This window comes from Pocillopora damicornis, chromosome 2 (assembly GCF_964200805.1).
Source record: "Pocillopora damicornis chromosome 2, jaPocDami1.2, whole genome shotgun sequence".
NCBI lineage: Eukaryota > Metazoa > Cnidaria > Anthozoa > Scleractinia > Pocilloporidae > Pocillopora > Pocillopora damicornis.
In genome coordinates, this window is record NC_142671.1 from 3,173,894 (window position 1) to 3,200,085 (window position 26,192).

The window sequence follows — 26,192 nt, forward strand, 5'->3', positions numbered from 1 at the left end:
AGTCAGAGAATTTTAATGAGCTAAAGCTCAGGCTAACAAAAAGAACAACTCATGATCTTTTGAATCGTAAATGTTGACTTACATCAGTTGAGCTTTCGCATATTTTCCCTTGTCAAACATCGCACGAATTTTATGTCAGGAACTGAATTTACCATGGAGCTGACTTCAGTCACGAGAAGCGAGAGGGTTGTTGAAAGAATTCTTTACACGTATGATGTGGCCATTATTGCATGATAGGAGATTAACGCCTCAGTGAAAAATAACTGGAGGAACAGAGGAATTTTGAACGCCGCATTAACTTGATTACTGGACAAAATTTCTTCCTAAGGAAGGAATTGGTAAAATTTTACAATCGACGTGCTACTCTGGTTAAAGAATGCTATGACACTCGCTTTAGTTTCCCTGGTGCTTCTTTCCCTGACAGTCCGTAAAACACAAGCGGTTGGTAAGTGACTTAAGTTGTCACAAAATTTTTCTCGATAGAACCACATGCAGTTGCAAAGTCGAAACCAAATAGAATTTATAGCTGCTGTATTTGTGCTTTTAAACGTTTAAATGACACAAATTTGTATTGTAAATAAATAGAGTGAAAGTCAACAAATTCCCAGAGCGGAACAAGCGATTTGTTGAAGACAGCTTCAATGAAACATATCGACATTGTTCCAACCCAACGTCAAATTGCCCATTGAATGGTTATTGTTACTAATTTGGAATCACTATGAAAGTACGACATAGTCTAACGAACAACGAGAAGTATAAATGATTGTGGAGACAGTTTTATCGTTTGCGTAAATGTTTCCCTTTTGTGATGACAAGTTCACTAGGGCCGTGCAGGACGAAAATTGTGCGGATTTCAGGTTATGTGAAGTTAGCAGTTTGGCTTAGTACTGCAGAAATTAATTTTTAGGATTAAGGAAAATTCTTGCAAATGAAAACCCTTCAAAAATGTTCTACCTTCAGTTCCATGAATAAAAGCCTCAGGCTGAGGATTGGGCAGGGGTCAGGGACAGAATTTTCTTTCGGTTTTGTTGACGATGAAATGAAAAAGTCTTTGATAAGTACACCGCGGTGCAGATCGACAATGGTGAAAAGTTGAAATTTTTCTTCTCCCTTCCTTGAAAAAGTTTGCTTGAGAAAAAAGCGCAAAAAAGTTCGTAGTAGAAATTTTTGTCATCAACAACAGCAAAAGTTTGTTCCCGCAAAACACAAAAATATCACCAGTTCTTAATTAATACTCCCATTAAATTTTTTACCATCCTGTAAGTATAGAAAATTGTCAAAATGACGATTACATATTTACATTCACTCCTTTACGGCGAGAATGAAGGGAATGCTATAAATGATAGCAATGAAATGTACAAGTTTGTAAACATTTCTAAGCTAATCAACACAACACCATTGTTTTTACAGAGTGCTTGGAGCCCGCATCAAGAGTAATCAGCCGCTGGAAGAATGGGAACTACTACAAGGGCGAGATTGAATCAATTACTAACAGGGTGAATGTGCTGTTTGACAACGGAGCTCGACTGGCATTTAACCCTAGGGATAATGTGGATATTGTTGTGGACCGTATTCCGGAACAGAACGACCTACCTTGGGGAAGTCAGATTCTGGTTAATCGTCCCAAGTCTCGCGCGTTCGAGATAGGTTACATACGGGACATCAAGAATGGCCGATACGTGATTTTGTACGAGGATGGAGATATGATACTGCACTCACGTGATCAAATACGGGCATTTAATAAATCAAAATTATGTGGTGAGTAAACGATGATAAAATAAGAACGCCGAGTATGGAGCTGAAGCAGAAATAAAATTTAGTACTCTTTTGGGAAATACAAGAGGTTGTAAATTACATGAAATATATCAATATCCAGGACAAAATTGAATTAATTGCTTGATAGTATATTTTTTTAACGAAAAGCCACTGAAAGTAAGAAGCTTCCGAGAGCAAATTCAAATTACAAAGCTCACCTTTAAAAGAATTACATATCTCAGATATCAAGCATGCTAACGAGTGCTTATGTTTCGCATAACTATTTTTCAGATGAACCCGCATACTTGGGTTGTTTCCATGACAACCTTCCTAGGGATCTTGAGGTCTATATTCCCACTCACCCGGCCACCATCGGAGCATGCGTGGATACGTGCAAATGGCAAGGGTTTAGCGTTGCAGCGTTGCGTAATTCAGATCTGTGTTTCTGTGGAAATGCTTACCGGAAGGCCAATCAAGTACCAGATGCAAAATGTGATATGCCTTGCTATGACAACTCGTTCGAAGTGTGCGGTGGATTCATGACTTTCTCACAGTATTGGACGGGTAAGACAAAAAGCAAAACATGTGCTCATCAAAAAAATTCTCATCTGTAAATTCTCTCATTTCGTAGATATTCGTCAAAGTAATGTGTTCTAAAGAGAGTTTATTGTAGATGTATCAGTTTTAATGTACAATGCATTCATTTTCCCATTTCTTTTGGATATCTTGTGTTCAATAATGAAGAAATGTGAAAAATGGCCTGTGAAAAAATTCAGGCCTGTACGGGATTTTGAACTCATGAACTTTGCGATACTGGTGCAGTGCTCTACTAACTGAGTTAACAAGCCAATTGGGAGCTGGTCTTAACGTTGGTTCCAATTAAACTCGCGAAGAGATGAATAAATAGCTGTGAATATGTGAAAATCATATATGTGAACTGCGGATAAAGACGTGAACTGACCTTATTTTCCCTACTGTTCGAGTGGAGTTCACTACTGCAAAGATCGCTTTCATATTCAAGTCTTTATCTGCAGTTCACATATTTGATTTTCGAAAATTCACAGTTATTTAAAGAAGATATGGCCAGCCCAGTTAAGCTCTGACAACCAACAGGTCCGTGCTTTCACGGTACTTAAATTTCTCGACATAAAGTTTTTAAATTCTAAATAAAGTGTGTAAGGTTTTCAACAATCCTTTTTTCTCTTGTATTTTCTTCTCAGGAATTGTGGACTTCCCGCCCGCTGAAGGATTTTCTGGTATGAAAACTCACTCGCAGTCAAAATTTGAATTCTGCCGCAAAACTGCTATAACTCGAGAAGAAGTACCTGTCAACATCATTTAACATCTTTATAGCTTGTAATTTACATCTGATTAGCTGTTCTTTTGAATCCTGTTATCATTACAATAACTCCTAATCGCTTTTCGTTTCGTCTTTAACTATCACACGAACGTTCTTACAAAGGCATAAAAAATACTTCGGATAAAAACTTGAGCATAATTGCAATACTAATTATCATGTGTTGGGGGCAAGCAAAATAAATCTGTATTAATACAATGGAACAAATACAGTATTCCATACAATAAACCACTTAACTGCACCCATATTCAACATAACCAGGTTTGAAAGAAAAATAACCAATAAATTTGATTCCGTTGACTTGAATTTTCCATGCTGATTGCATAACTTGTTTTTTCCGTACAGGGATACAGAAGCATTTTATTCCATCAAACCATCCAATCCCTTGGCAACTGCTTATGCACGGTAACACTGATATTAATGAATTTCTTGTCTACTGAAAAGAACTTCTACTTTGGCCCTGTATTTTATGCTCTTTCAGTAAATTGCATTACTTCCCCCGTTTGGAAAACTTAGAACCTCTTTTCCCAAGGATATCCCTTATTGAGAGGTATTTTCATTTCTCATCTAGTATCAAATTAAGACTTGTTAATTAATTCTGAATTAAAAATCTTTGCTCAATTTACACGAAAGTTAATTTCCCAAAATCAGGTAGTTACTTAGAACAGCGCTCAAAGGCCATAAAAAAATTTTAATAATGCTATTCTTCTGATCATAGCTCGTTCAAGATATCCTCCTCGAAATATGCCTGGATCAACGCGCGGCGCGGCCTGGTACCAATCTTATCCATACAGAGGTATGAGTTGATGAGGGGCTGTACACAAGTCGTAAAGAATTTGGGTGATACCTTGTTACCTTTATTAACTTCTCTTAGGTTTGCACCTAGTATGCTATAAAAGTGAATCTTCTTTTCCTAGGAGTGCAGCAAGTGAGTGGGTCGAGAAATTATTCCCCGACATATCAAGGTTCGTAAAACGTATCTTAATAGCAGCCCCTTTGACATGAGAGAATTCCTGTACATACCAGTAATAATCATGCCCATATTTTCCAAATTTCTAAATTTCCAGTTTCGGGCTATTAACCTCTTCTCTACACCAACCTGTTATTCACTAAATCGCGAGGTGCTCGATTAATCACCTCTTGGAACCTTTGCACGAAGGGAAAAAGTCTCAGTAACTGAATAGTTTAGCCCGTCTAAATTTGGATTGTCGTCCTTTCGTATACTGCCCTTGACTGGGGTCAAAACGGAATCTTCTCGACACGCTCTCCCCCGGAGTTAGATGGTTGTGCGCAAACTAGTTTTTAAAGTGGGGAAAGGGAAAGAAGGAATAAGGGGGCAGCATGAAACCGAAGTATTTACGACCAACTAACCTCGCCTCTAATAGGGAGATCATACAGTAGTTTTCCGACATAATATGTCGTGAAAATTGGAAACTTCTGTCACCGTGGAAAGCTCCTTAGCTCCTCTTAACCTCTTCGCTCAAATTCCCTAATTTGAAGAACGTTCGTTTGCCTCTCTTTTACTCGGTGATATTTTCATATACATGGAATTATCTCGTATTTTGTGTTTTTTCTCCTGCAGCTAATCAATTGTACCCACCAAGTAGTTATCAAGGATATCAACAATATTACGGGGGGAAACCATGTAAGTATATTTTATCAAATTCAGGGTGACACATCGAGGAGTATCTTAGGTTAAAAGAGAATTCTACGTTCTTTCAGATACAAATTTCAACGGGAATCATTTTCAACAGCCCTCTTCGGTATATAGTTACCAAGCAGGAGGTAGGTTATTTTCCACACATAATCTATTCACCTATTTATGTACATCGTTCAATCTATACATCATTGCCTAGTTACGGTTTCGTTATCTACTCGGATTTTACTGTAGACTACGCTTAGTCCCTCCTTTACGGCTAAGTCCTTCGCGCAAGTCCAAAAATAGAAAGAATCAGCGAAAAAAAAGTGATGTTACTGCACTGCGTGAAATTTTGGGAGTCCCGCGCGTCGCGATAACATCAATTTTTTTTTCGCTGATTTTTGTTTTTTGACTCCGACTTCGCCGAAAATGAGAGAATGATAGTAGTCTATATTGTCCGGTGTAATTTTCATAGACGTTTTAAATTTGTCCTTTCATTGTGTATCTGTTCCTTAGCTGCAAATAACCAAGCAAAGGTGTACAGTGCATACCGAGGTCAAGCATACCACTGGCCTTACAACTACAACAGCTACAAGTATAGCAACTACAAGGTTCAAAAGGGAGCCACGAACAGACCATACAATAGTAAGCGGTATCTTTTGTAATTGTCTCTGATTTTATTTCAAGGGAAAGGGTGTGGACATTCTTACGATAGATGCGGCAGTGAGGGAGGCTACATTTTAAGGGAAAGAAACGAAAAAGCGAATGTGATAGTATCGATCTTTCAAAGAATTGGTGTTTTAAAATAAGTATACCATTTTGAGCCACCTTTAGCACAAATAGGAGTATATTTGTAAGCTCAAAACGAGAAAACTACTCCGCCGAGGCCTTATCATAGATGATACCAACAAAGGTACATGCTTACAAGCTACTAAGTATTGAACTGCGATTGACTTTTCCTTGAAGGTTATCAGACTACGTATCAAAGGAGACCCGCACCCAGACCGTCGCCCCAGGAATATGCAAAATTGATGGGTAAGAAATTCGACAGGGCTGAAGTGCAACTAAGCGGCTGGAAAGACGAAGATTCCCTAAGACAATATCACATGGTGAATTTCTGTTTAAAAACAAACCAAAACGTCGGAGACATAAAATATACAAGATCATCAGCGAAGTTTGTCTAACAGTAGTTGTAGTTGGGAATTTCTCTGAGCAAAAGATCGTTTGTATGTGAATGAGCCTGCCTCGCGTGGTTTTGAATACTTACAACATGTAAGTCTGCAGCTTTCTGCAGAGCATGCAAAGTAATTCAGTAATTAATGTTACTAACCTTTAACAAGTGGACGATTGGGCAATGAAAAAGTCATTAACACTCCTAACATAACTGCATGTTGCACGTTGTAAAAAATTGCATTTCTTTCTACCAAGGTATGCTCAAAAAAGTCAGTAGGAAACTATTCAAAGAAATCACTGGAACATCTAAGTTAGGTACGAATGAAAACAAGGAAACCTTGACAGCAGATGCACAGTGTTTTTACGATAACTGTGACTCTGGGCATGAATAAATACAGGGAAATTCATCATCTCAACCGTCCAGGGATGTTAGTGCTCGACTGACTAACGAAAGGGTGCAAAAATGCAAGATAACCAAAATAAAAATAATTTTCAATCCAATTGTTCGAGAAGATGTTACATGAATGTCGAAGCGATCTTCGCCGGAATGAACATTACTTAAGCAATAGTGAAAAAGGCCTGGAAAAAATTGAGGCCTGTAAAGGTATTTGAACCTAGGACCTCTGTGATACCGGTGCAGCGCTCTACCAACTGAGCTTACAAGCCAACGGGGAGCTGGTCACTAAGTTGGTTCCAAATAAACCGTGAAGCCCTATGGGTTCGTGCAATTTTGTTGTCTTTGGAAAATTCACTCGTGCCTATAAACACCAAATTGCACTCGAAATCATGTTCTTACTTATACTTATTGCACGATAGGACTGTAACTTTAGTCTCCCAGTTTTATTTGGGAAGACATCACTGTTAAGCTTTTGTTGTTGTTGATTTAGCGTTGGCTGCTCCTCGATTCTTGGGTTGTTATCAGGATTCCGAGTCACGTGATCTTCCCACGGAAGTTCCTGTCAAACCGCTGACCGTAGAAGGTTGTGTGGCTAAGTGTAGAGAAACTGGATTTTCTATCGCTGGTCTCCAGGCCTCTACGCAATGCTTTTGCGGCACGACATACAGCAAGTACGGGAGACTCAACAATAAGCAATGCTCGATGCGTTGTACTGGAAACTACCAGGAAATATGCGGTGGAGTCATGATGAACTCCCTATACTACACAGGTAAAATAGGGGGTTTTTAGTGTCGTCTACTGACTTTTTTTTAAAATAAAAAAAGGCAAACTGAAAATAAAAATCAAATCCTTCTCACTTGATTCCTCCTGGTGTGCACTTAAACGCAGACAAGTTCTCGTTTAAACCTCAACGTTATAGGATCAATCTGATGGTAAATGTTCTGACGGTACTAATAATTTGCGCTTCTCGTCTCATGTCTGCTAATAACTGCCATGATTCTCTCTATTTCAGGCGTTGGTCAGGCCATTCCAAATACACCACCATCAGGTGAGTTCTTGCTCACTTTTGTGATCAAGACAAACTCTTGTTACAGTCAACCTTCCCTTTTAGGCAGCAGTACAAGACAGAAAATACACCTCTAAAACAAAGACCTCATCAGGAGTCATCCCCTGGCGTTCGAATTTTTCAAACATTACACATGTTTATATAATAATCATTTTGGAAAGCGTCAACGAAAATATCTATCACAAATAGAACTTTTTTCCTACTAATCATGAATCAGATAGATTCCATAGAAAATATATATATATCTCTTCAAAACAAATGTAAATATTTACACATTATTGAAGAAACGACGATAGACTGACGAAAAAGGTTCAATTTGTCGTTTGCCTTTTACAAGAAACTGAAGTGGCTCTAAGTCTTGGTGTTTTTTTCAAATCTTCCTAATATAGACAATTCGTATTCGAATGAACGAGGACGAATTAGCACATGTGAAAGGGGAGATCTTATACATAAGTGTTGTTCAACTACCGTGACGTAGCGAAATTTTTTTTATTTAAAAAAAGTCACTTCAAAACCTGACATTTTGTCCTTTTCCTTACTTTTTCTGTAGTAAAACTAAGGAATCAACCGATCACCTTCACAAAAAACACGCCTCCAAATTCCCATACAGAAAATCAGCCTCAACACCAGTCAAGACCTCTAGTTCAGAAGAAGCCATCATCTTTTCACGGGCCTCGTTTGCCAAAACCCAAGCCTAAAAATTCCAAAATCAAAGATAAAACTTTCAAGATCAAGCCAAAGAAAATAACACAACCGAAACATAGAGGCGACGAAAGTAAAGGAAAGCCACTTCCGGTACAGGACTATGCAAAGTTAACAAAGATGCTTCAAATGTTATCGAGATGGCAGCAGCCACAACCACTCAAGTTGAAGCCTGTTAGTAAAATCCCGAAGATCAACCCAACACTTAGCTACCAGGAGCTGAGGAAAGTACTTGAAGACATGACTCCAGATATTGTCAAAAAAATTGCCAACCAAATTATTGCTCATGATCGAAACAGGACCAGACTTAGCGACATGAAGCCCCTGTCTGCCGAGAAAAGTTTAGAGGTGCATTTGGCGAGCAAATTGGCAGGCAATAAAGATGCAGGGTTTAAAAGAGTGCATGTGAAGAGCCCCAACTACAAGAATTGGAGTAGCAAAGGGAATTACAGCTATTCACCAAAAGTAAGGAACAAACATGAAGATTTTGTTCTGGAGGACGATGCTAAACCGATAAAGTTACATAAAAACGGTGAAACAACAGAAGCACCACCGAAAAACATTTCAAAACAAATTTTATCCAAAGGAAAAGACCTGAAAGTTCTATCGTCGGTGTCAGAAACTGGAGACAAAGAAGTCGAAGGTGATTCAGAAACAAGTGAGGATCAGTTTCCTGTGGAAAACAATAAATTAGGCAGTGAAACAGAAGAATCTCTAAGGTACTCAACACAGAGAATTTCTCCCGTTCAAACTGCAGATGCAAATATAACTCATCGCTTACCTTCGTTTATTCCTATGGCCGACAAAAGAAGAAAACACAAATTGAAACACAAAGGGAAGCAATCTTACCTCTTAAACAGTCAACAAGAAGGAAGTAAACAACCTCATGATCATGATGATTCAAAATCAGATGTGAAATCTAACAAACGGACATTCGTGAGTTTTATCATAAAGGAAAGCCACGGCAAGAAAAGGAAACCCCTCATGACAAAAAGCGACTCTTCGCGAAAGAATGCACATCACAGAAAAACTGCACATACAGCTCGTGCCAATATCTCTAGTATCCAAGAAAAACCACACGCTCTAGAGAATGCTTCGGTTCAAAATAAAACAAACCAAAGAGCAGTTCACACTGCCACAGAAGCAGTTTCGTCAACAAGTGATGAAGAACCCACAGAGGAGATTGACGAAGTCTTTGACGCAAGCGACATATCAAAAAATAACATCATTGAGACAAAGAACATAAAGAAAACTGGCACAAAACTTGGTACAACGACTGCTGAAAAAGTAGTAAATAGTTCAATTAGAACAGGAGTAAAGCAGTCAAATAATACGCTTCTACAACAAGCAATCAAGATTGCAAAGAAAAAGATCACACATCCATTAATACTTCTGAAGTATCCAGGTATTCCACACAAAATATTACACGTGGAGGCCAAGTGGAATGGCCAATTTAAAGTTAAAGCAAACTGGAAGGATGAGTCCGAAGCAGTAAAAAAACCTTCGAAAAATCCTTTTGTAAAGAAAACAACGGTAAAATTAAAGGAAAACACATCTAAAGGCAGAGAAAGAAACAAAGGTGATGACGAAGGAAATGACGGTTACAAATTCGATGATCGTGGCTCTCGAAATAACCTTGTGTGGAAAAAATATCGAACACTGAAAAGTGAAGTACACTAACACTCAGTTGTAGATATGTAAAAAAAAATGCCTGCTCAATATTTCCTATTTTACACTGTTAAAAGCTGAAGAAAGACAAATGAAAATTTTGAGAACCAAGAATAGCACCTGCAGGCTTTGTGCACAGGAAATTAATGCAGCCAATCTTTCGAAGAGTATAACGTGATTGGGAAACGGAAAAGCGAAATCCCAAGCGATAATCAACTTTGTTGGAAGTACTCGTCAGGCTGGGCCCGAAAATTCGTTTATCATACCAAGCAAAGTTATGTTAATGCATGCGAAATGATAGTTCTGAAATTATGATAATTCCATCAACAACTAACACTGCATGAAAACCATTTGAATTTTATTATTGAAGAAGATAAGACTGACAGCGCAACTGCTTCTGTGTTTTCTCGTCTGACACTTCTATCTTGATGTCTAAAGACCGTGGATCTTTCACACTTTTAGTGCAGGACAGAAAACCTTCAAGGACTTGACCTGTGCAAGAAAAAATGGACCACCTTCTGACTTCCCTATGTAAAGTCTGGTAAACGTCGATTCATACGGTGCAAAGTCTGCCATCAGTCATCTAGATCTTAGTTTTTTATCTGCCATTAGTCATCGAGATCTTAGTTTTTTATCTGATTTTTCGAAAGAGTGGCACGTACTTTCTTGGCCAATCACAGAACGATATAGAGCAAAACCAAAGAAATACAGGATTGCTCTCATTCGTGACTTACAAGCTATGACCAAGGGCAGAAATCGCACTGTTCCAAGCGGCCTTTAGAGGATCTAATCAGAACGCAACAATTTAAATTTAGAAATGTACCGCTGAATTACCTTGGAATACCTAATTTCCTAATACCAATTCACAAGAGTTAATTGACGGCCTATCGATATCGTTGATCAATTAGACCATTGAAATAGGAGATAATGAAATAAAGGAACTAGAATAATTTAACTTCTTGAGATAATAGATTACATTTATGACATAAAAAGATAAGTTCAACCCTATAAAAATTAATTAGTAGGTTAACATTTTATACAACAAACAAATTAAACATAACTTTCCTTGTAAACACAACCCACTGTAGTGGAAAACGTTAGAGAGAAATAAACGTCTTTTTTGTTACCTTGGGTGACGCTGATTGGCTTTTCAAGATAGAACACAGTTTGTTTCCAGTGTGTTGTAGAGTCCGAGGGACTAGTGCTGAAATTGACCTGAATTACAATAAGATCGCTTTTATTTAAATTTCAACTGTGATGGAAATTAGAAAAAGCCTTAGCTCGCTTGTCATCAGATACAACCGGATTTAGTACGTTACAACACCGATCTTTTTTCTATATTAACACTTCTTTTTCACGAGTTACTTGGAAAAAAAAACCCTATAACACAATCAACCAACCTTCGTCATACCTTTTTATCGCAGTTCTTCTCAAAGAAAATATCAAAATAGGCAATGAAAGCCTGAAAAAGAAATTAAATGTAATTAAATTAATAAAATGATCATTCATGAGAGTCCAGGAAGACAGAGCTTACTTCAATGAGCAATTCATGTAACGGTGCTATCAATATTTGAACGCAAAGAGTGAAACATGTTCTTATTCCACGTCACAACCTGTGACGCAACGAGAATAAACCAAAAATGTACCCCTTAATTCACTGCAGGCCATAGAAATACGCCAGACCACAGTGGTAGGTGGTGGGGGAGGGGAGGAGGAAAAGGAGAAGGAGAAGTCGAAGGCTCCCACCTGTATGCTCCTAACCAACAAAGCAGATAGATTAACAAAGGCGTAAAAAATTGAAAACAACATTTGCCTGAGAGTCCTGGGCTATCACGAAACAATTAACTACTTACCAAACAATAACCATCTTTACTGATTTTAACACTAAACGCTGAATGGAACTGTAGATCACTTAGTTTACAACTGGTTATGTCCAGCTCCTATTAAAGATAGGACAGAGGAGATATCTTCAGAACACAAACAACATTTCTCGGTCTCGTTTATTTTATGCAATAGAAGGAATACTGTACCCCTGCACTTTTTGCTAGAAACTTAAGCTTCAGGTTTGTTACGTTCAACGAACAGCTGCATCACGTAACATCTTTACTCCCGTAAGTGAACACAACAGAATTTATTCTTACAATGTCAAGCAGACAAGAGATGACATAATAGAAAAATTTCAATTGGGGGATAACTGATTGATCCAAAACCAAATTCTACGAGCTAACGTCATAACAATTGTATGGCAGCCAGTAATGAGAATTACTATTGAGATCTGGGAGTGAAGGGCTAAATAAACAAATACAATATAATTATTCTAATACTACCTTCAATCGTACAGTTTCCCTATTAGGTAAACTAAGTCGAGGTATGATATGCAAAATTTTCCTGCTACAAAGTACAGTTGAACTGCCGGATCGTGAAAAGCTTGTCTTAAAAACGGAGTACACCATTTAACGAGCTCAGTTATAAAAATAGGAAAAAGTTTGACTGATAATTTTGTGAGAGATTATTCAGCGTTAATTGATTTCCGGTTGACTTTTTGCGATAAGTGACAGATGATTGAACAATAGGATCATATTATATATTTAAAATGAGAGAGACCAGAGCGAAAGACAGAGAACGGTGAGAGAGAGCGGGAGATTAAGTTGATTTTATAAAATAAAAACGTGAAGTTTCGGAACATAGCAGATTCTTTAGTCTCATTTCCGACACAGTGGCACCTCCGACGGGACGCGCGAAGCATGGAGGAACTAACCAAAGAAGCAGAGGCTAAATTGCAGATGTTGCTGTACACTAATGGAAAAACACGTGGCATTGTGGAAAAGGGAAACCTAGGAGCGGTCGCGCGACATCGCGACAACCTACAAGCATTAGTAAAAGAAGTAGACGCGCTTAAACTAAAGGTTGAACAGACCATGTTCAAGGCCGGGAAAAGTGCAGAAGACGTTGGAAGTTGGAGCAGCAGCATTGAAGAACCGATCGCCGAAGCTGACGAAGAAGTTTCGCGACTAGAAAAATGGCTCGTGGAGACGAATGGAGAGATCGAACATCGAAAGCACAAGGACGAAGAAGAAAGGAAAGCCCGTGCTCGTGAAGAGGAGCTTAAATTCGAAAGAGAGCAAATGGAGATGAAGCTAGAATTCGAACGCCAACTGGAAGAGACCAAGGCAAAGCAGCAACCTGTTGAGAAGGCCAATCAGATTGAACAAAGGACAACAAAGCTACCGAAACTACAGATCACAAAGTTTAACGGGACGTATGAAGCATGGCTGCCGTTCTGGAACAAATTTCAAGCTGAAATTGATAAAGCAAACCTTGCGTCTGTGACCAAGTTTGCATACCTAAAAGAGCTGGTAGATCCAAAGGTTCGAGCGGAGATAGACGGACTGCCTTTCACAACAGAGGGCTACGAAAGGGCAAAGAATATCCTCATCGGCGAATATGGGAAAACGAGCGAGATCGTGAATGCGTACGTCCAGAACATCGCGAATTTGTCTGTCATTATCGCATGGACATCTGCTAATCGTATGCAACTAAACTTCAAGAAAACGTGGGAGATGCTTCTTAGAGGCAAATCCACTAAGGCCTTACCTGCTCCTCTGGTTTCTATAGAGCGTAAACCATGTCTGAAGTTGTTGGGTGTAACTTTTCAATCTGATCCGTGTAACTGGGATTTACATTTTGATAATATTATATCGAAAGCCAGTAGTCGTCTGTACATCTTACGTGTTTGTAAATTCTATGGACTGCCGCTCGATCATCTTCATCTTCTCTTTATCAGTCTTATTCTACCTATATTTACATATGCTGTAGAAGTATGGGGCTGCGCGTACTATCATAAGTATCTGAGTCGCATAGACAGGCTGTTCAAGAGAGCTTTTAAGCTTGGCTACTGTAAAGAGCTTTTTTCGATTGAAAATATTATTATTCTAAAAGATAAGAAGTTGTGGGCCAAGATCACCGACAGCGATTTTCCAACAGCTTTAGATGACCTTTTGCCACCAGAGCGAACAATGGATACGCTACGTAAGAGGCGCCATAATTATACTCTCCCGCTTGTCAGAACTGAACGTTTCAAAAGGACCTTTATTAATAGATGTTTGTTCTCTTATTAGTTATTCAGTTAGTAATTTAGTTAGTTTATTAGTTTTATACTTGCTGATTTCATGTCATTGTAACTAAACACGTTTGTTGTTTAGAGTGCTTAATAAAGACTTATAATTACAGGAACACAACCTGCGCCTATCCACGAATTTTACAAGAAGCTCGTGTACAATGTGCAATCTTTGGAGACACTGGGCAAATTGAAAGACGTCACTGGAAATGTAAGGAGTGTGCTCGACAAACTAAAGGGTGTAAAAGCAGATCTAGTGAGAGGACAAATGGACTGGCAGGACTGGGACTTCCCACAGTTGATAAAAGCTTTGAAAAGTTGGAAGGAAATCAACCCCATTGGGAGCGGCGCGGATAATGCGGGGAAGCAAGGTGCTAAATTCCGCGATCGCGAGAAAACATTTCACGCAAACGAAACTACGCCAACACAAAGAGGGTGCGTCTACTGTGACGCAACTGACCACAGAGCTGTGAATTGCGACAAGTTTGTGACAGTTGGAGACCGCAGGAAGCAATTAGGACTGAAATAGCTTTGTTTTAACTGCACAGGAAGTCGACACCGTGCTTCTGAGTGCAAATGCCGTTCTGGCTGCCAGATCTGCAGTCGAAGACATCATACGTCGATCTGTGACAAACATACATCGCGAGACCAGCTGATGACCACAACGAGCGCAGAAAGGAAAGGAGTGGTGTATCCTATGGTAACAGTTGACGTGAACGGTGTTAAATGCCGAGCATTGTTGGATACAGGAGCCGGAAGTTCCTACGCTTCATCAACGCTTCTGAACTGTTTACATTTGCGCCCTATCCGTCAACAATTCAAGCGCATTGAAATGATGTTTGGTACTTCAAACAAAGCGATAGACATCTATGGCCTACAAATTCGAAGCGTCGATGGTAAATTCACCTTAGAAGCCGAAGTAAACAAAGTCGACCGCAATGAGTTGTTGACATTGGAAAACCCAAAATGCGCAGAAATCGTAGCTCAGTTTTCTCACTTGAAGGGCGTAACCACAAATGATAACGACGAGAAAGCGATGTTGCCTGTTCATCTGATCCTTGGAACAAACGAGTACGCTAAGATCAAAACAGGGGCAAGACCAAGAGTTGGGCGCTCGGGAGAACCAGTAGCAGAATACACGAAGTTCGGCTGGATGATCTTGTCACCTGGAACAGAGTTGGATCTCAGCAACATGTTGTTAACGCAGACCTCCGCAATTGATTACGAAGAATTGTGCAAGTTAGACGTCTTGGGGTTGAAGGACAATCCAAGTGGAGACCAGGAAATCGTTTACGAAGAATTCAAAGAGCAACTAACTAGGAGTTCAGAAGGCTGGTACGAGACGAACTTGCCCTGGAAAGGAAATCAGCCCCCCTACCGAACAATCACACTGGAAGTTTAAAACGTCTCAAAAATCTCGTGCGGAAGTTAGAGATACAAGGCGAGCTGGAGAGGTACAACGACATTATCCAGACTCAACTGAGACAAGGGATCGTAGAACACGCTGACGAGGTGGTCAAGGACGGAAAAGAGTTCTACATTCCTCATAAAGCGGTCGTGCGCGAGAATGCAGAATCTTCAAAGATACGCATTGTTTATGATGCTTCTGCAAGAGCTAATGCAAGTGTCCCCTCACTCAACGAGTGCCTCGAAATCGGCCCTCCACTACAGAACCAGCTTTGGAACGTGCTGGTACGAAATAGATTCTATCCCGTGGCAATAGCTGGCGACTTAAAACAAGCATTTTTGCAAATTCGCGTCCGAAGAGAAGACCGAGATGCCTTACGCTTTCATTGGATAAAGGATCTGGCAAGCAAACAAGTAGATACCTTGCGATTCACTCGAGTACTTTTTGGTTTGGCACCGTCTCCATTCCTCTTGGCCGCAGTTATCAAAGAACATCTACAGCGATACAAAATGGTGAACCCGGAATTAGTAGAGGAGATAGAGCGCAGTATGTACGTGGATGATTTAATCAGTGGTGGGGAGACAACAGAACGAGCGTTAGAAATCAAGATGACAGCCACGACCATCTTTGGTGAGGCGACCTTCAAGCTGCACAAGTGGCATTCCAACGATCGGGAACTAGAAGTTGAAACTGCGACTGTAGATGAAGAAAGTCAGAGTTACGCCAAACAACAACTGGGAACCAGAAAGGGCGAATCAAAACTGCTAGGAGTCCCCTGGGACAAAGGAAAGGACGAAATTCAAGTCAGCTTCCCGATTTCAACCGCTGAGCCGACAAAAAGAGGTATTCTTGGAAAAGTCGCAAAAATCTACGATCCACTCGGTCTGGCTTCACCCGTGACCCTCTCTGGAAAAATGCTCTACAGAGATGCTTGCGACACGAAGATCGCATGGGATAGGCCCTTACCAAGTGACTTACAAGCCAAAACAGAAGGAAAGGCCTATCTTGCATTGTACGCGTGCAGTCTTACCCGAGGATTATTCCTGGAAGTACTACCAAACCTGGCAACCAGTGAATTCCTAAGAAGTCTAAAACGGCTCATCGCGCGCCGTGGGCGTCCGAAGAAGATATATTCCGACAATGGCAAAACCTTTGTTGGCGCCGAGAAGTGGCTCAAACAAGTTATGCGTGACGAGAAGACACAAGATTACTTAGCACATGAGAACATCAAGTGGCAATTCAACCTCAGCCGCGCCGCTTGGTGGGGAGGACAGTTCGAGCGCCTCATCGCACTGGTAAAAACAGCTTTAAACAAGACTATCGGATGCGGAATGTTGACCTGGACAGAGCTGTGTGAAGTGGTACTGGATGTGGAGATTGCTTTGAATAATCGCCCTTTATGTTACGTCGAAGACGACATACAGTTACCCGTGCTTACCCCTAACTCACTGCTATTTCTTCGATCAAACCAGCTGCCAGAACTGGAACCACACCATCTAAGAGAATTTGATCTGCGTAGAAGAGCTAAATATTTGCGAAGGTGCAAGCAGGCTTTGTGGACCAGGTGGACTACAGAATATTTACGAGGGTTGAGAGAACGACACCGGATGAAACACAAGGGTCAAACCACGCCCTTGGCCAAAGGAGAGGTAGTCATCATCAAGGACGAGGAACGAAATCGCAATAAATGGAAAATTGGAATCGTGGAAGATCTGATTCCGGGACGAGACGGAATCGTTCGAGCTGCCAAACTTCGAGCGGGGAAAGGAACACTTGAACGGGCGGTACAACACCTTTACCCACTGGAGCTGTCCTGCGATCGGGAGAATGTACAGGCTCCTCTGCAGCTCAACCCCTTAGCCCCGACATTCAGGCCCAGGAGGGATGCAGCGGTAGCCGCTCGTTATCGCATTCAAGATGCGAACATTGATGCCGATTAGAGATATTTAGGAACACTGAACTGATATACTGGACTAACTTTCTGTTTCGTTCATTGAATTTCAAATTTTATCGAGCGCGCCATTCTAGTGTTTTTCTCCGTTGAGAAAAACAGGGGAGTGTGTGAGAGATTATTCAGCGTTAATTGATTTCCGGTTGACTTTTTGCGATAAGTGACAGATGATTGAACAATAGGATCATATTATATATTTAAAATGAGAGAGACCAGAGCGAAAGTCAGAGAACGGTGAGAGAGAGCGGGAGATTAAGTTGATTTTATAAAATAAAAACGTGAAGTTTCGGAACATAGGAGATTCTTTAGTCTCATTTCCGACAATTTGTTCGGAGCGCAAAAAAATGTTGTAGTCAAAAAGTTCCCGTATTACGAGTTGTTACAAGGCAGGGTTCCTCATCTTATTTCCCAAGGTTACTCTTTCTCCCGTTTCCAGATCGCTCTTACGGGAGTTTAAGGCGTTGATGCCAGGAAGAATTCTCATGGAAGGAAGCTTTGGGGCTCCATTGTTCAAACGTTACCTTGACTTTACATCGAGAAGAAATCTCATCTCTAGGATCCGCAGTTTCCACAGAGGGTTCAGAGCAGACAGACTTTTTCATACAACTCATTTTAAAACCTGAAGAAAGAGATGCAAATAAAAAAGAGAGGTGTGAGCTTCTGTTACTCTATACCAGGGGATTTTTCATCAAAATCCTGACACAAACCAGAATTTCAGGCTTGTTTAGAAAAAGTCTCACCATAAACGTCATCCCAAAAGCTGAGTTTCTTCTCGACTTTTCCACTATTTCCTAAGGCAGCCAGGCACAAAGTACATCGGTCTGGGTAAACTACAATAACACAGGTAAGAAATTAGTCCATTAGACGTCTAATACAAACCTCTGTGTCCATTCCTTTCCACTTTCGTTCCACCGTTCCCAAAGCGTCCCATTTACTTGACACTGAGGATTTGTAGATGCCGGTTCTGACGACTATAACAACATTTGCTTGGAAGGGGCCCTACATAGGTAGCTGACGCAAGCTGGTTCTGAGTCCTGTCACATGAAGCGAGCTACTACAATAACTGCTACTTCAAGATGCTATCAGATGCCAATTACCTGGCTAAACATAAACTACCTGGCTAAAAAAAAACGTCTTTAAAACTCCACTAGGCGAAAAAAGCACTTAGCGAGCGGAGTCCGATCCCCAAGAAAAAAAAACAGCGTCCCCATGAACCTGTTCTAAGGTCTCAGTGAGTGGATATGAACGAAAACTTGGGCAAGCAAAAAATAGAGCTCGCGACATAACCGAGGGCACAAAGAAAAAATAATCCTGCGTCACACAGCAACAACTACAACCGCCTCGTCTGCTTGCGCTTGCTTACCATTTTCTTCAGCAGAAACTTTCTCACTCGTCTCCGCTACCCCACCGCGTCGATCACAGGCAAAAAAATATTTCACATTGGATCTTTAATGTCCTCACGCGACCAGCAGGCAGCTGGTCTCGATGAGGACGATCGTTAGAACTTAGCGCAAGGAAAAACGGCTATGAGATGATCAGTTTTACGAATGCATTAATATACTTTAAAAATCTATTGAAAACTTACCGCAACCTGTTGGCTTAAGCCATTTGTCCCTTGCAAACAGTACTGTGTCAAGCATTGACTCGAAAAGAAGAAAATAGCCCTGCAAGAATTAAATTTTTTTTAATTTGTTATATTATTTTGATTTTAATTTGGACAAAGCATGATAAGTCATTAAAAACAGAACCTCCATAAGAAGGTCTTTTAGAATCGATTTTCAAAAATATCATAAGCTGAGGAAACAATTGGTGGTAAGTTTCCGAACTTCTCCTATAAAAGGCATTTTGAAATTTTCGTTAGAATAAATAAAAAAACCACCCATGAGACTCACCATCCACTCTGAAATAATAACATCAACCTGAAAACAAACAAAAAAAAAAACAGATCACTAATCACTTGATTAGCAAAACAAACCCAAACAAACTTAAATAACAATAACAGTGATAAAATAAACATAACAAAAACCAAACAAAAATAGAAAACCTTGCTAACTGGGACAAAGCTTTCAATAAAAAACTGCGGTTACCACTGGTCTACCACCGCCTATAAAACCTCTTACTGCATTCTGTTGAGCCTGCCAGCAGGTTTTGTTGTTTGGGTTTTACCTTACAGCCACTTTCCCCGACACGGCCGCTAATTATAGCATCGGCAACCGGTTATGTAAAAAGTTATTGAAACCCCTTCTTGGTCCGTTTGTTTTCGCCTTACCTTGTCTACTGGCAATGCAACTTCCTCTGCTTTTCCTTTCAGTAATGTAATAATATTTTCCAGCCCGTTTTCCCTAAACCAAAGAATAAAAACAAACAGCTCTTAAATAGCTAAACAAAACGTTACGCATTCAACTCAAACAATTTTTCTTCATGCCAATACCTATTTTATGGTTTATTAAAATTTTTTGCTACACATTATGGGATCTTGCGAAATGACACTCCAAATTTTGCACTTGAAGCGTTCTTTGCTTCGGATTTCGAGCTCGGTTGCGCTTTTCAATAAAACAATCGTTATTAACAAACTTTTTTCAGGTTTATCACAGCGTTGCAAGGTAAACGAAATGTAAAACAATATAAGGCTATTGGTTACCTAACAATATCCATTGCTTGATATATGATCTCTGACTGATCTATTCCGATCACACGAGTTGCTCCGGCCTTGGCAGCGAACATAGAAAGTATACCTGTACCACATCCAACATCTAAAACAATCTTGGAGAGTACGCAACGAGTTAAATTATGACATTTCGACTGCAAAGGAAATTAAGAATGCATCCGCTGAATATATATAGAAAAGATTGTCGGCACGCTTACCTTATCTTTAAAAATCGTTGGGTTGTTGAGTATAAAATCCCTATAACTTTCTGTCCTTGTAGTGTCCTGCACAAAAAGATAAGTGTGGAATTTTTTTAAATAGCGCATTATCCACACTACTATGCTCTGAAGGACCTCGCAACACTTTACGGGAACTCTAATCGGACTGCATTGAGCAAATTTACAATTTTGAAAGGAAAATTAGCAGAAGTCCCCAATTTTGGAAATTTCGGAAATTTTGAAACAGTGCCAGACCACAACACCGGGAGCTACGTTCCCTACTTGCGTGGGGTCTTTAACGTCCATTTCTAACCAGTATAGGTGAGATGCAAAAGACATGGCTTACGGTCTTTGGTCCTTATTCGAAAAGACTAAAACGTCTAACCATTTCCAGAATTGTCATGACAAAGGCAGCACATTCTCCTTAGTTACTTTAAGAAATTGAGTGTTGGTCCGGTCTGAGGCTTCAACCCTCCACCTTCCAACACGGCGGTCCGGTGCTCTACAACATGAGCTCACCAGGCGGACCAGACAAGTTTCAAAGTCGTTCTAGGAAAAGGGAACCCTCTCTTGGCTTGTTACGCTGTTATTTAGTGTTCGTCTCCACTGTCTCACCTTCAACATCTCTTCGTGAATACCAAAATGCGCATACGAACTGAAGTAAGGATCGTCCTCGGCATTATCACAGCTTGCACAGCCCGTTTTAGATCTGAATTTCCGGTTACAAATGACATTACAGTTAAATTAAATGAAGTAGAACGGTGGGCAACATTTGATCGTGTCGTCTGATTGTCCGGGTGAGAGTTTTCCTGAGGAAGCCTGCTGTTGGTAGCAGTGGCACTGACGTTTCTTAAACCCTAAGCAAAAGTCAACTTGATGATGTCTTAAAGCTGGAAATTTGGGCTTCTGAACGTCTAAGACGTTAAACTTTCCATTCGAACAAGAAAAAATTATGACCTGAATTGTCCAATCGTATAACCAAAAAAAAAACCAGGCAAAAATATTTTTACCTAACTTTGGATATGTAATAAGTAATTTATCCAAATTTGATAAGTTTATTGACCACGAATATAAGCAGTGCTTACAGAAAGTAAAATAAGTATCGTTTGGTGTATCTTTACATGTGTTTGATTTTGTTGCGCGAAATGCGGCCACTTATTTCCATGCTCGTGGTTCGAACATGTAAAGAAACCCTGCACTTGTCAGCAGAGATAGTCGAGTTGAAACGAAAGTTTATCATCCTGCCCAATACCAACAATAGTCCTTCTAAGGACCACACTTACCCGGGCGATGAAACTACACGATTGGACAACATCAGAGAGAGGAAATAGACAATTAGGCAAGACGTTCACGAGAAATGAAAGAAAGTAAACTTATGAAAACGGTAAAAAAGATAATAGGAACATCACGCAAGTCTTCTCAAGTAACTTACCGACTCTGTCCACCAGATTGATCTTCAAATAAAACATTTTGTGCAACAGATCTGGAATGTAAGGCAATGGTCGTAACTTTGAAAAAAGCATTCAGAAGCTTACTTTAACCCTAATTCCTAAGAGTGACTAGCATCTAATTTCTCCCTACCTCTGAATGATACATTAAGGTCATGAGAATATAAGAAATGATCACCTACAAAAGAAGCTCTTAATTGAACAAATTCTCCTTATCAGCACCTTAAGAAATGTATGGAGAACAGTATGGAGAATATGCATAATGATGTTAGGATGTAAAGGGTTAACTGCGAGCAGGGCTTCATTAATAGTGCTAGCGGACGCGCGTTTCTCCGCTTGCGAAAAGATGTGAGACGGGCTGGGGAGAGGTCCGCCGAGGGTCTAGCATTAATAATGAGGTGCTTCTCTCAGCACCTCTATCCTGCTTGCGTTCCTCAAGGTCTCAAACCTTTTCGCGGCCGTAAAGACCCACGCATTGAAGCACTTATAACGAGGGCTTTCTCGCAAGCTATTAAAAGTTTGGCCTTATTATTATTGTTGTTTGTTTTCTTTGAAAGCTCTTACTTGTTAGATGCGAAATATAAAACTGCAACATTACGTATGTATACGCGTGAGAGCGAAAATAACATGCAGAAACTAAATAGAAAAGGAACTTTTTATGAAAAAAACAGTCAAGCCAAAGGCTGTATGTCAGTGTAAGAAACGTGTATGAAACAATCAGAGTGAATTGTGACGACTGAGTCTCAACAAAAGATGGGCACGGTGATACATTATGCCTGATAAGCTTCCACAAGCTGGAGTGAGGAACGAATATAATCCAATACCCCTTCGATACTGTCCTTCAGGCAAAATGTTCCTATTAAAAGCGACTCTGCATTTAAGAACTACCACAATACCATTCATTAAATTGCCCTCCCTTAATACTAGAAGGCTGGAACTTGCATGCAGGCAGCTCAACTCACAATGAATGTATTAAGGAGAAGACTTAACTTTCGATGTTACATGTACCTTAGCTGGCAAATTTCTTCAAATGCTCTTGCCAGATTTGCCTCAGCGCAATAAGCACGGTTCTCCAGTTGATGTAGCCTCAAATGGAAAATTTCTTAAATTAGGGATTAACATATATGTTTCACGTTTTGAAAGAGGGATTTCTAATTCATTCAGGTTTATAGGTAAATGTGCATTTCATATTTTGTCTCAGGATATAAAGTCGTTATAAACTGCACATCACAAGGCTTAAGAAAAACGTTTTGAAATTATCATTAGGGTGTAGAAAGGAAATATCTCAAGGGAGGGGTGGGGTTCGAAGGGCAATATATAGATCCTAACATACTGTGCCAGTGTCTAGGCAAAAATACAACCCGGTGAATGGGGACGCTCCCTTACTTTTTCAGCAAGGCTCAATCTTAGCAGATTAATTTGAAACATTTAAGCATAAGGTAAGAGTGATCAGTTATATAAATAGAAACAACTCAGTCTATATGTTGTTCTGCTTTTCAGGCAGTAACCCTTCAATTTTACCACCTGTAGTTCCTCTTATTACTGCCTTAAATCACTTAATATTTTCTCGAAATTCAACAGCTAACAGGATTGCTCTACTGATTTGAAACTTATTTTACCTCTTGAGCTCAAAATAATGAAGAACACTGTATATACTTAGTGAAATCATCAGCACCAATTAAATTAGTTACCTTTGTTTTATCTCCAGATATTTTGAATAAGGTACACTGGCTGCATGTTAGAAAAAAATTAAAATAAATTTAAGTTATTGTTGAGAACATTGATAAGGAAAGGCTATTACTTTGTTCATGCATATTAAGACCAAAAAAGGTAGGAATCCTTCCTTCATAATTCATACTTTTCAAACTGAATTGGTGTTTAATTATATCTTTCCTTATTCCCAAGCCTTTCCTAAGAAAAGCTGTAAAGCAATTTTAAAAGGGAGTGACTCTTCTTAAGAACTGAGAGAAGATAACTTTCCCTTGATTCTTGAATACAAAATTACAAAATTTATGCACACTAGTAGATACAAATTTTTCCTTAATGAATGAATTCTGTTTCTATTGCCAGTTTCATCATCATTATCATCATGACAATCATTTTTATTAGTGCAAGAATTATTACACTAACTTTTGTTATAATTATTCATGTTGCAACATTTAATGTTTCCAACATGAATAGTTAAATAACTGTGAGTCTGTTTGTATCAGTGGTGTATCGATGGTAACTTAGTTGGGGCAGTACCTTCTTGGCTGTTAGCTGCATCAGCATTACTGTCAACTTCAACATCAGAGTCATCATCAAAATCTACAAATTTAACAAAAAATGTTTCACTAAGAAAAATTAAGTAAACCTACTGAGCATTTCAAAAACAGCTGAAGGTTAACTCTTAACATCTTCAATTACAGTAATACAATGTTTGTCCTTTAATGAGGGGATCCCAGCTCACTATCATATATGGCTGCTATGGACCCTACATGTATTTATCCAATAGAAGTATAAACCACACACCAGAGTAGAATAACAAGTACTACAACTATAGTCACCTCCAAGCAGCAAAGAAACACAATCATGCATCAAGAGTTTAATTTCTGAAAATTTTTCAGTATATTGAAAGAAATGAACTAATTTTTTGGTATCTGTGTGGTTTGTACTTGAACAATTTTTTCGCCTCGGAGGTGGGAAAGCGGCAGAAATTTACTTCACCTCCTTGCAGCTTGGTAAATATCCACCACAATTCACCTCCACTTTGGTGAATAGTTGTTAATTATCCACCAATATATAGAAATCTTCTAGGCTGCAATACCCTTAAGTTAGCCTTCTTATTTAATTAACTATGTATATTGTGTTAGTTTTTCTACAAAAGAGGGAAAATCAACTAAATTAAAGATAGGATCTCCTCTTTTGGAAAATTTCATAATCAAGGATGCTTGTATTTTTGTAATTTTTTTCTCTTCTTCCACACTGAATTACATGTTATGTTAAAGTCCTTTTTAGTGGCTTTGGTTTGTGAATAGAGACAAGGAAAAGGATGTCATCAACAACATTTCATCTCCAGATTACTGATAACAGATTACAGGAGTTGGGATCTCTGCAGTGAGTGTTTCAGATTATCAATTAATTAATGGTTGAATGTGCCAACACTTGCTGATTGACTGACTAAACCACTAACTGACTGATTGGCCAAATGACAGAAACATTTGTTGGCTGGGTTGTCTACATGTTGGTGGCTGCTGGCTGAGATTACTCAACTGATTAACTTGCATCATCTTGCAGACCGTCTAGCTGATTGGCTGATTAAATAAAGAGTACTGACTTGAAATATGTAGTTTAAGCTAAAAAGATTGTAGCTCTGACATACCATATTGAAGAAGTTCATCATTAGGGAGAGCTGGCTGTAAAAATTCATCACTTTCCCATGGCAAAGGAAGAGCAACATTTTCAAAACTTTCATGGGAAGGTTTCTCAAGAAAATAAAAATTTAAAATAAATATGCATAATTATTAAAGTGCATGTATCCACAATTGAGCTAACAGAGAGAGAGAGAGAGAAAAGGGGTAGTTGTTGGAAGTTTGTCATTCTACTATGATCTCAAACAGTAACAAGCTTATCCTACTCTGATTTTATTGAAAACATTGTACAGACAAAAATCTCCATATCAGGATTGTATGCAAAATGATGTGAACAGGGGCAGAAAAAGCTGTCAGGCACAGTCAGATGATCCATATTTCATATAATTCCATAAATTGTTAATAAAATGTTAAACTTAATTTAGGATACATGTACAAGACAGGTCACAGGTCTTGTAACAGTTTAAGCATGAAAGGTACCCACAAGAGCAAAGAAGTATTGACATCATTTTACCAGTTTAATTTTCAAAGAATATCAATTTAGAAGGCAATAAGAGGTACCTTTGATACTAAAGCAGTAAATTTTATTGATCACTGCCTGAATATGAAAAGCAGAACACTGTTGTGACAAAATGTCATTAATGGACAGTCTTAAGCAAGAAAGATATGAAATGCCCATAGCTTCCAAATAAATATAAATATAAATATACATTACCAGCTTCCTGATGTAATTTATAATCTTGATGCATCCATAAAAGTCTAGTCCTAGCAATAATGAAAGCAAATGTATTTTAATCTTACTCATTTGAGATCACTTTTAATTTTCACTTCTAAAAAATTGCAATTGAAAGTAACTTACCATGCATCCTCTTTATCTTTGACAGATCAAAACCATGAGCTGAGACACAGTGGTTCCAGACCATTTCAGCAGTTTTAAAGCACTCTTTACAGAACAGGCAAACGATAGCGCTGTCTTGTTCTTCTTCGTCCATCTCTTCCCACTCGTCATCACTTTCACTACCACTATCTGCTAGTATGGAAAAATTCTTAGCTCAGGATAAAAATTCTTTTCCCTATGATTTTCATACATATCTTCTATAAGCGCACTCATGTATCGCATGAGGTGTCATTTTCCTTTACTTGTTCCGTTATTCTTGTGGTTGCTTTCAATTTTTATCTCGGATACGTTGCGTAAAATGGGACAGAACTGCCTTATAGTTGAAATCGCATTAAGGTAGAAGGTTACACAGACTTAGCTTATCTCTAAAATGTTACAAAAAACTTAGCGGATATACG

At 39.2% G+C, this 26,192-nt stretch overlaps 2 protein-coding genes, 1 long non-coding RNA gene and 1 pseudogene across 8 annotated transcripts in view; 3 read left to right on the plus strand and 1 right to left on the minus strand.

Moving 5' to 3' along the window:
- On the plus strand, positions 1–10,883 carry LOC113668103 (uncharacterized). 2 transcript variants are annotated; one of them, XM_027183979.2, is made up of 15 exons: positions 1–445; positions 1,411–1,758; positions 2,047–2,319; positions 2,976–3,011; positions 3,458–3,517; positions 3,831–3,908; positions 4,030–4,077; positions 4,695–4,757; positions 4,835–4,897; positions 5,268–5,396; positions 5,718–5,786; positions 6,180–6,239; positions 6,812–7,090; positions 7,334–7,369; positions 7,938–10,883. In XM_027183979.2, exons 1-15 carry the CDS (start codon positions 382–384, stop codon positions 9,767–9,769), a joined length of 3,438 nt encoding a protein of 1,145 aa, XP_027039780.2. In that variant the 5' UTR covers positions 1–381; the 3' UTR covers positions 9,770–10,883. The 2 variants fall into 2 exon arrangements, with proteins under 2 accessions (XP_027039780.2, XP_089053180.1); XM_089197054.1 differs by lacking the exon at positions 6,180–6,239 and having other exon boundaries at positions 5–445.
- Positions 10,095–26,192, minus strand: part of LOC113668104 (protein arginine N-methyltransferase 3) — a 16,396-nt gene continuing 298 nt past the window's right edge. The window contains exons 2-20 of one of the 4 annotated variants that reach the window (XR_016183840.1): positions 25,756–25,923; positions 25,612–25,661; positions 24,908–25,010; positions 23,791–23,853; positions 23,238–23,277; positions 22,555–22,632; positions 21,531–21,581; positions 20,714–20,807; positions 20,099–20,164; positions 19,875–19,996; positions 19,503–19,575; positions 19,126–19,152; positions 18,819–18,897; positions 17,974–18,063; positions 17,755–17,852; positions 11,611–11,697; positions 11,158–11,219; positions 10,885–10,972; positions 10,095–10,249 (exon numbers count right to left, since the gene is read on the minus strand). Coding sequence is in view for 2 of the 4 variants with exons in the window: in XM_089197061.1 (XP_089053187.1) it covers positions 10,119–10,249; positions 10,885–10,972; positions 11,169–11,219; positions 11,611–11,697; positions 17,755–17,852; positions 17,974–18,063; positions 18,819–18,897; positions 19,126–19,152; positions 19,503–19,575; positions 19,875–19,996; positions 20,099–20,164; positions 20,714–20,807; positions 21,531–21,581; positions 22,555–22,632; positions 23,238–23,277; positions 23,791–23,853; positions 24,908–25,010; positions 25,612–25,661; positions 25,756–25,926 (1,562 nt within the window). In the remaining 2 variants the exon portion in view is untranslated. Of the gene's footprint in view, positions 10,250–10,884; positions 10,973–11,157; positions 11,220–11,610; positions 11,698–17,754; positions 17,853–17,973; positions 18,064–18,818; positions 18,898–19,125; positions 19,153–19,502; positions 19,576–19,874; positions 19,997–20,098; positions 20,165–20,713; positions 20,808–21,530; positions 21,582–22,554; positions 22,633–23,237; positions 23,278–23,790; positions 23,854–24,907; positions 25,011–25,611; positions 25,662–25,755; positions 25,927–26,192 lie in introns of all 4 variants that reach the window. The other 3 variants (XR_016183839.1, XM_089197061.1, XM_027183981.2) reach the window with 3 other exon arrangements.
- LOC149049556 (uncharacterized) lies at positions 14,393–17,521 on the plus strand (annotated as a pseudogene). Its single transcript, XR_016183838.1, has one exon. The product of XR_016183838.1 is annotated as an uncharacterized LOC149049556 (transcript).
- On the plus strand, positions 22,191–25,919 carry LOC149049557 (uncharacterized). Its single transcript, XR_016183841.1, has 3 exons — positions 22,191–22,308; positions 24,534–24,642; positions 25,781–25,919. It is a non-coding gene; the product is annotated as an uncharacterized LOC149049557 (long non-coding RNA).

What these genes read in the sequence shown, in the direction of transcription:
- LOC113668103 (XM_027183979.2), top strand. Translation starts at nt 382, where the DNA reads ATGACACTCGCTTTAGTTTCCCTGGTGCTTCTTTCCCTGACAGTCCGT. An exon ending in CACTGGAACATCTAAGTTAG is followed by an intron (nt 6,240 to 6,811) that starts GTACGAATGAAA and finishes TTGTTGATTTAG; the next exon opens with CGTTGGCTGCTCCTCGATTC. An exon ending in TCCAAATACACCACCATCAG is followed by an intron (nt 7,370 to 7,937) that starts GTGAGTTCTTGC and finishes CTTTTTCTGTAG; the next exon opens with TAAAACTAAGGAATCAACCG.